This window comes from Chiloscyllium punctatum, chromosome 3 (genome assembly GCF_047496795.1).
Source record: "Chiloscyllium punctatum isolate Juve2018m chromosome 3, sChiPun1.3, whole genome shotgun sequence".
Classification (NCBI taxonomy): Eukaryota; Metazoa; Chordata; class Chondrichthyes; order Orectolobiformes; family Hemiscylliidae; genus Chiloscyllium; species Chiloscyllium punctatum.
This window is the reverse complement of record NC_092741.1, coordinates 74752781-74762828: the sequence shown is the minus strand read 5'-3', so window position 1 is coordinate 74762828 and position 10048 is coordinate 74752781. Positions and strand designations below refer to the sequence as shown.

At 36.7% G+C, this 10048-nt stretch overlaps 1 protein-coding gene across 3 annotated transcripts in view; it reads right to left on the bottom strand.

The window, feature by feature from the left end:
* Positions 1 to 1111: 1111 nt before the first annotated feature.
* The window catches only part of bach2b (BTB and CNC homology 1, basic leucine zipper transcription factor 2b), a 275648-nt gene continuing 266711 nt past the window's right edge, over positions 1112 to 10048 (bottom strand). For all 3 annotated transcript variants that reach the window (XM_072555130.1, XM_072555137.1, XM_072555141.1), the window contains exon 5: positions 1112 to 9075. In XM_072555130.1, coding sequence (XP_072411231.1) covers positions 8587 to 9075 — 489 coding nt within the window. In that variant the 3' untranslated portion in view covers positions 1112 to 8586. The remainder of the gene's footprint in view (positions 9076 to 10048) is intronic.

Here is a 10048-nt window from a genome sequence, read left to right as displayed (position 1 = left end):
CGCCCCGTGGCTGAACACTTTAACTCCCCCTCCCACTCCGCCAAGGACATGCAGGTCCTTGGCCTCCTCCATCGCCAGACCATGGCAACACGACGCCTGGAGTAAGAGTGCCTCATTCCACCCCGACCCCCTCTCCGGCCTATCACCCTCACCTTAACTTCCTTACACCTATTGCATTCCCAATGCCCCTTCCCCAAGTCCTTCCTCCCTACCTTCGAAACCCACAACTACTTCCATCAAGAAGGACAGGTTGTAAATACATGGGAACACTACCACCTTTAAGTTCCCCTCTAAGCCATTCACCACCCTGACTTGGAAATTTAACGCTGTTCCTTCAATGTCACTGGGTCAAGATCCTGGAATTCCCTCCCTAAGGGCATTGGAGTCAACCTACAACACGTGGACTGCATTGGTGCAAGAAGGCAGCTCATTACCAACTTCTCAAGGGCAACAAGGATAGGCAATACTGGCCAGTCTGTGATATCCACATCCCACGAGTGAATAAAAACAAAATCACTTTCTCAATTCACTTTTGAGCATTGTATTCAGCTTGGTTTTCAATTTCAATTTCTACCTGATATCTATCATAAGGACACTTTTCTTTCTTTGTATGTCACTGCTTAAAATATTGTACCATTTCTATTATGACTTTGAAAGAAAATAATCTATATGACTGTTGTGTCAATGTATTAGTTGTGTGTGCATAGCATAATGGTATCTACAATTTACAGGTTAATTTTATGAAATTCCCAGCAAATCAATAATAAGAAACATTAAGTGAAGAGTTTGATTTTTCCTGAATATCACCTGATAAATCAATTATTTCAAATCAACTGAAGAAATATCTAAAAATCAATTGATGAGCTGATTAATTGAATATTGTTTGCAAGAACATTACAGTTGTAAAGTTAGCTGGACTAGTTGCACATGTAGCTGAAGAATGTAGCTGCAGCAAAGACTGTTTCTATTTCCTCAGATCAATTAAACCAAAAAAAATAAACCAAACTAATATTGAAGCATATTTCTTAAATAACTGGATCATAGAAAACAAAAGTGTGTATTGTTTTAATTGAGTAAAGGTTAATTTACTCAAGTTGATTTATGGCTGTGAAATAACCAATAGCAATTACAACACACTTAACAATTAGAACTCTTTTATGCTATGTAATGATATGTCATTTATTTAAACAGAAATGATGTCTAGACAAAATCTTTTTAACACTAGCAGTTCAACTGAAAGTTTTTCCACAATACTGTATTTACACTGTGAATTTTTTAAAACTTCATTCCAACAAATATTTTTCTCTTAAACAAAAAGGAAGCGTTTACACCTATCTGATAATGACAGTAAAAACACCGCAGAAAACAGTCACCTGGGATAAAAAAAATTCAACTACAAGTTTCAGACCTAGAATGTTGAAATGATGCCATGAATCTACTTACTACATTTATCTCACACGGAAGTTGTGTAAAAAGTATGTAGAAAAAACACCTGATGATAACAGTCATTGACCAAGTATGAGAGGTACGGAGCAATATACAGGTAGATATGTGTCATTCGAGAGAATATCTCTCGCTGCTGAGACAGGAGTTGTTTTGTCCCCTGCCTCATATACACTATTTCCATCCCATCATGAATATGGCCTCCAGAGTATTCCATGTTACATAAGGCAAGAGTGAAGGTGCATTTGATTCCAATATGATTCTGGAACAAACTATACACAAAGGGTTTTCTAAGTCACACACTGTTGACCATTTAGTTTTAAGTTGCTTCATCTATTATTTAGAATTTGATAGGAATTCAGCAGTTGTGTATTTTATACATTAAATAATACCAGCAGTTAAAGTAGTAATGCATTTTATCACACCACATTAAAATGATGTAAGAAATCCTTCCTGCTCACAAACAAAATCAAAAACTAGCAAAGTTACCCTGACATGCCATAGCATAAACAACAAATACCAAATTTTTTGTCAAGATTAACAGGGCCTTTTCAATGGATGAAAAAACATAATGTAACTGTTACCTTGGAGAAAACCACATGTGACAACCTGATGAATGTAACAGGTATTTATTCTCTTAAGAACAAATACATTTTTTTTGCTGCAGCACCACATTTTTCAAAAAAAGCAATAAACAGCATTTTAGTTATAAAATGATGTCAACTATAATACTTTAGTTGTAAAACTCTCATGTAATATTATCAGTATGAATTTACCTAATTTGAATACTGAGCTGGTTAATGGTATTTGTCTGCGTAACTTTATTTATGAATATCCAATTACCACTGATTTCCACTTACTCAATGGGAATTTCTAACTCCTTGGCCTGATGGAATCCAAGAGGAGCCTGATTTAAATGTCCTGCTCAAACTCTAAGCTCCAGCTATCTTAATGTTGCTGTTGTGTTTTGACAGCTGACCTGTTCACTGTCAGCAGACTCATAAAATTCATTTGAATTACCACTTGTATAGGATCCTGATGAAACTTTAGTAGCCTACATGAGCAGGGCAATTGTGCCGGGCCAGCTCATTAAACCTTCCAGGATAGTGGAATGTTAGGGATGTTTGGGCTGTTGCCATCCTGATGCTCCCCAAGACCTGTTGAAATCCAATCGAAATTGGAGCCCCTCCACTCCAGTGACTTAGATGGTTTATATACCCTCCAGGTCTGTGCTGAGTGTGAAGCTAGACTGGCAGGATGCAGAAGAGCCTAAGTCAGAAAAATGGTTTCTGCAACTCCAAAATTAGAATCCCACTTCCTGCTGGTTTCTCACTGGGAGGTAAAATTTCCCCTTTGGAGTGTAAATCACACTGGTTCTAGAAGCCATACAGCAAGAACTGAAATTAAAATAAAATCTACATGTGTTGAAAATAGAAACACAAAATCCTGAAAGGACAAAACAACAATGTGCTCAATATGTGAAAAGTCAACTTGAACTTTAGTGGTGACCCATAATGCATGACGCCATTTTCTAGGATTATAAGCTAAAAGAGAACAGTCGAAGAGTTTTAATATAGAAACACAAAACCTTATGGCACAGAAATGAGGCCAGTCATCCTACTGTGCCCTTGCAGATGAAAAGGAACTGTCTCAGCTTGTACCAGCAGCCAGCATGTGGTCCACAGCTATGAGGTCTTTTTAGAATGCAGTGAGACTTCCTGCTTTTAACCATTCTTTCAAGAAGTTAGTTTCAGACACCACAGACCTTTTCTTTTCCAAGTTACATGATTGCAGGATTTTTGGATGGTGTGGTTAACTTGGATAGAGTATTAATTGGCTAGAGATTCTCACTAGGGAGAAGCCATATTTTTGATGCCAGCCATTTTGGTTAACCTGCAGCTCATTAGTCACAGCAGCATCACTTGAGACAACAAGCACTTCTGAGATTCTAAATGCCAGGAGCCCTGGACCAGGCAAATGCAGGCATCTTTAGAGCTAGGAAAGGAGTGGAAGCCCCTCAATACAACTGTAACAACTCCCATTTATATTGCAGCTTTAATACATCAAAAAGCTACAGGGCAACAATAAGAATAGGTGATGTTGAGAACTATAGTTTGAACCACTGACCAGGAGCAAGTTCAGAAGGCTGCTGTAGATGAATGAATCTCTTCCAATCATAAATCGAATCCCAGAGGCCTGTGCTAATGCTCTACCTATTCGAGTTTTTCAATGATGCATCTAAATCCATTATTAAAACAGGCAGAAAATTCACATTGTATTTACTTTTCATTATACAGTGACATATTTACTAGATGATGGTGAAAAGGTTAATGACAAAGATTGATTTTCAACAATCTGAATACTTTTTATAACTTAACTGAATGCAAAAAAATTTTAATACTTTTTTGCTTTTAAATCAGAATCCATTGATTTGAGTTTTGAGGACACCACTAGGATATATGCTCAGAGTGGTTTCTAAAGTTAATTAAGAGAAAGCTGAACTAAATTAGCAGATACACATTCCAGAATGATTCATTTGAATCTACTAAAATCCTGAGCACTTTTGATTTCACCTACCTCTGTTGCTACTAATTTCTACTGTCCGCATTTCCTGAAAATAGCTAAATATCCAAAGTTTTACCAATCATCCTGCTGATATGATTTGATTAAATCCAATCAACCAGATCAACAGTCTAACAAGCTGCCTTTAGCATGCAACTAATTGTGTGCTATCAGAGCCAATTCTAAGTGATGTGGTATAAATTCAAGAGTTGATGGTGGTTTTTAAAGAGAGAGGGAAGAGAGATTGATGACATAAAGAAAACAGCAAACTAGATATTAGAAAGAAAGATAAAAAGAAAATCAGGAATTTTAGAACAGCAATTAAAATTACAGCTAATGCTACTCCTAAAACTGCAGCACAAATGTTAAATGAGTTTAGTAGCACAGAACACGGAGATGAAACTTTAAAACTAACAATTCAAAGTGCAAAATACTCATGAGAATCTAGATGTTTAGTGCTAATTCAGCTCAATTATATTATCAGATTGAAAAGTCATTATGGAACAATGACTTTGATTTCCATCAGCAGAGAGTTTTACTTTAAATGGGACTGCTTCAGGAATTCACGTTATGCTGGATCGAGGATTCATGCAAATATTCTGCACATCTACTCCAATCTTAACACATAATATGAACAAGATATTGTGAGTTTTTATTTGTTCCCACCCTCTTAAGTGGTTATTGCCTCCATGCAAGGATATGGCTCCACTAGTGGTCATCATTCATATTGGAGTCTCAGCAGTGAGTATAGATAAGCTTTTTATAGACAAATCCAAGCCTGATCCTATCCTGACCTGATGTTTACACTCGGATTGCTGGACATCAATCCGCAATGATTTGCCTGTTACATTTTCCTTTCTTCATTTCAGGAGCATGAACTTATCCGTTGTACTCCAGGAGAAAGTGAGGACTGCAGATGCTGGAGGCCAGAGTCGAGAATGTGGTGCTGGAAAGACACAGCAGTCAGGCAGCATCCGAGGAAGTGGGGAATCGATGTTTAGGCATTAGCCCTTCGTCAGATTCCCCAGCTCCTCAGATGCTGCCTGACCTGCTGTGTCTTTCCAGCACCACACTCTCGACTCTGTCGTACTCTATTCAGCAGCCCAGCTAAGATCAAGTAACCAACTAGCACTGAAATTGGGTTTGCACATTCTAACTTTTTTTTGTGGTGAAACTACTTATTCAAGATGATGGAATCAAAATGGCAAATAATAAATTAACATGCGAAAAAGGAAGAAGCACTGAAATCAGTACTTTTAGCGGGGCAAATTTTCAAAACCCTGAATGTAATACTTTGGTCAGTTCATGAAATGTAAAAGAAATCTTGTATCTGTATATCATCTATTGTAGTTCAAAGAAAACAGAGTATGCTAGGTCTTTTAGACAATAAATAAACACATTTGAAAAATAATTATCCCAATTATTTTGACTGAATATAAAATCTGGTGTTTGGCTATGTTTTCCGTAGAAGCTAACTTTATACATTCTCCCAGTTAGAAACATCATTGCACTTTTCAGTGATGAACTTCACTACATTGATCTCTGGTTTAGCACTGACAAATTAAATATCTTCTCAAGGACAATACATTGGCAAGAATTTGTCAGGGAGATTAGGGAGCCTATGTTCCATGACAATTCTTTGCCCAATGTCAGTCAACTTGCCAACCAATCAACATCCATTTCTTTGTGGGAGAAATTGAGATTATTTGAAATTTGGCATTCTTGCATTTGTTCTGATGAGTGCAAGACGAATACCTTCAGCATATTTTTCTTTTCAGCAATAACAAGAATTATATTATACTGTACGCAGTTGATCTTATACCTTATAAATCTTACAGTACCTACACTAAGTTGATGAAAAAAATAGTCTGTTCCAGAATCAATTTGAAATAAAAGAAGGCACCTTTAGATTATGAACTGAAATACCGAATCTGACTTTTATAACTTGTCAACAATATATAACTAAATGAAATGAGGTTGTCTGGGTACTGTGTAATACAAGAACACTCAGGAGATAAATAATGCTTCCTGTTAATCACCTGATAACAGTTTTGTACGTAACAGGAATCAGAATATTAACAAAAATGGCTATATAATCAATTAAGCAAATATGCAAACTGTTTACTGCTAAATTATGGATACTAAGCTTAACTTTCCTGAAGCATAAAAAAATGCTGTTTGAGCAGTGGTTTGAAATGCACGATCTTGACAAAAGTTCACATTTCCTGCTTTTGGAAACTGAAAGTGTTGCTCAGCAAGAGTAACTGCTAAACACACCTAGCTGCATCAGAAACAAAAGTTGAGTTCTCAAATAAAACTTGCAACAAAGTAAAAACTGGCACTTGCAAACATGTCAAGCTAAATTAATATTTGCTGAATTTCAAGAAAATAAGGTTGTTTTATGGTCATGATATTTTAAATGCAGTTCTTAGAATCACTAAATATGTTCAAAATTATATTTTTACAGCTGCAAAGTTTATGGACTAAACAGTAGCAGCATTTACTTGGTACAACTGCTGTTAGTATAAGCTCTGTCAGAACGTACAATGCAAATTAAGTTCTATATATTTACTTCCAAAATTGACCCTTAGGTATGTGGGTTTTTTTTGTTTTCAGTGCAATTAGTTTCGAATGCTTTCCTTTCCCAACATTAATAAGCTGGGGTCCTTACCTCAGCTATGTCAGACTTCATTGTTGCTGAGGTTGCTCTAAGTATTAAAAAGGTTGTTTGTACGTAACACCAATGTACATTACCAGTTCAGCTCTCTTAAGGTTGAAGGAATGATTCACCTTTTTAAACATTGTTTTGTTAGTGTCAGGAACTTGGGAAATGGAATGCTTTACTACTTTGCAGTGACAGTACCTATTTCTCTTGTAATATCCTTTATTACTTTGTATATTAATATATAATACACCACTTTCAGGGTGTCCCAAAGTTCCTTACATCTGATGAAGTACTTTGGAATTGTATTTACTATTGTACAGTAAGATACAACAATTTAATTTCTACAACTGATTTTCACTCAAAAGTGACTTGGATGAATTAGGACTGATTAATGAGTCATCTTTTTCAGTGGATTTGATGAACCCAAATTGTAAAGACAAAAAATGTCACCTGGTCCCTTGAATGATCATCCATCATAGTAGGAATTTTGAATGTTAACATAAGGTGGGACAGCTCCATTTCAGGCGAATTTGTGCACCAGGATTACTGTGACACAAGTTACTAGAGACTGTTTAACTGGGGAAGTTACTTGCTTTGATAGAGAAAAGGAGGGAGAATTGAAATGGTGATTTTGGGTGAGACCTTTATGCACAATTAGTAAGAAAGCAATAGTGGCAATGACTAGGAACAGGTTGCTGTTTTTGTTTTTAGTAAAAAATTGATTGCACGGATATTATAAATATAGTAATTTGAAAAGTATATTAAACAAATTAACTTTCTAACTTATCAAAAGTTTGTACATACTTTATTTAGCTTCAGTGACCAGTGCTTTAGTTTCCATCCACATCAGTGTTTAACTCACTCTCCAACCAGAAGATCCTTTGAACATAATTTTAAAGAGCTAAAAATGGAAATATTGATGAATACCAAGAGCTGAACTTACAAAAGTTGTTATTGGTCATTCAAATTACATTTGAGAATTCAGTGGCGACAGTGAATTGGATTAGTTCTCAGTGCTTGGTTAGGTAGGGAAGGTAGATAACCTGTTAATATCATTCTGAACACCTTTTCTTTGTTTTTAAACATGTGTGTGCAATGCACCAGGTAGAAAATCACAAATCCATTGACAGAGTGCAAGTGGCAGTTTTGACCAGTATCGTTCTACATCAGCAATAATACCAAATCTTCCCTGCTCAAAAGGCACCTTTCAAAGCAGTGCCAGAGATGTCTTATCATTTTAATTTACATCAAATACACATCAAATTAATCCTTTTTTTTTACTTACAATGAAGTACAAAGAAGGTGATATTGCTCAAGTGTGAAAACATAACTGTCTAAATTCTTAAAAGTTTCGGTCAGACTCTGCAGAAGGCAAAATGGGAATGTTGTAACCAAATTCTTTGTACAGTCCAGATGGTGAGTTCCAGTATTCTAAAGATTAAAACACAGGATGCAGGAGTATGTTACAGTAAATAGGTGTTAGATGAAAAATCATCTCTGACATGTACTGAGTTATGTTGAATATTCAGAAGATTTCCTGAGTTGTTGTGTGACATGGGCCACCAAGCTTGCTGAAAAGACAACTGAGCTATGTATTGGGTCCTTCAAGGTAAAGTGGGTTGTTGACCCATTTCCTTTCGAGAATGAAGGCCAAAATCCTAATAACAATAATTAATAATCATAATAAAATAACAGTGTCATCACTGTCAAGTTCCCTGCACAAGCAAGGTATAGCACCATTGAGGATAAACCTCAGCCGTTCTGAGGAATAATACCTAGACCAAATATTGCTGCAGTTTAAGACTGTTGTAGTGTGCATTGAAGAGAAAAACATCAATAGATGAACTTTGCCTGCATCCCGATTGAACCTCCTGCTTACTTTAAAGGGAAACAAATAAAATGGAAGAATTAAAAAGTCATTCGGTGCAATCTTTCCTAGGCTGTTCGTCAGTTGTACATTTATCAGTCATTTCCTGGCAGAAATCTACTGTCACAGTTTGACTGCACTGTTCAAGTGAGGGCCCCCTTTCTGAGCATGTTCCTTGGTTGAGAATCTCTTGCAGATTTCCTGATGTGCACACTTCTACATTGTGGCTCGGTGACCACTGGTCCTGATGATGGGACTCTCCTTGCTCTGAGCAGCACTGCATACCATCTCCAATGCACGGTGTTTTCAAGATCTTCTGCTCTAATCCAGCAAGGGGCAAGGTGGTACTGCCTGTAGCTGCAGTTTCATCCATTGGCCTAAATACTGGACAAAACTTGTGCAATGACTGTATCTGCTCTGGGTTTAACTGGACATCACCACATACTTCCTGGCAAAGGCATGAGAAATTATCCCATAGTTCTCCCATACAAGCATTCAGCTGGTTCCTTTCCGTTAGTAATTTCTCTTTTTCACAGACCTGAGAGAAACATAGGAAAATGGTTATAAGTAGTCTCTTAATAGTACTCATGCTCTTAATTTATTTTTAAAGGGGTAAATTCTAATCTTTCATAATATCCAGTAATGTGTTAGAAAACAAGAATCTGAAGCTGAGATCTCAGGTAAACACATTAATTTGGTATTTGAGAAGCAATAACATACTAAAGGTTTGAAAAAACAAGTTTATATAAATTGTTATAATTCATGAAGGGAAGGCAGTGAATGATGGTCAATCTGTTCCTCTCAATCTTTTTCTTGCCCAACAGCTGCAAGTAGCATCTTTTGATATCATTGTCATATTGCCGTTAGAATTCCTGTTCTCACAGTACATGGCAAGAAAGAGATTCGAGGAATAATTTTGGGAACAACACCAACCCAATTCTCAGGGTTCAAAACAAAGAAATGGAACCTTTTATAGTTTTTTGGTTAAAATCTGTGGCAGTGAGCCACATAGATCTCAAAAGTCTGAGGTCTGAGTCACGGTTTGTGGTGAGTTAATTTACCTCGGCTGGACATTAGCAAGATCACTGCCTTCAGTAGCTGGTGACTCAGCTACTGAAGACTGGAGAGAAAAACATCAGCCAGAACGTCCTCAATTGCTTTCCAATGACCTTGGTGATCGTAGTGGCCTGTGGCCATCAGACCTGGACAACACGCTTGGTTTGGCAGGATTGCTTAATCTCAATACTCTCCATAGTTAATGTGCCTATTGGCACTAACTATCTTGGTTCACATGAGACCTAGCTTTTTGTAAGAGACAACAGGTAGCCACAAAGAGGTTACAGAAACATATAGAAGAGGGAAAATGGAGGGAACAAAATAACACAAAATGCAGTAAACTAGTATGAGTCCTGTTCTAAATAAACTGCCGTCAGAACTCAAGGAATTTGGATAATTGAATTTTCTAAAAAAAAAGTTCCTTTATATTGCAGACATGCAACCATGAGAGTAGT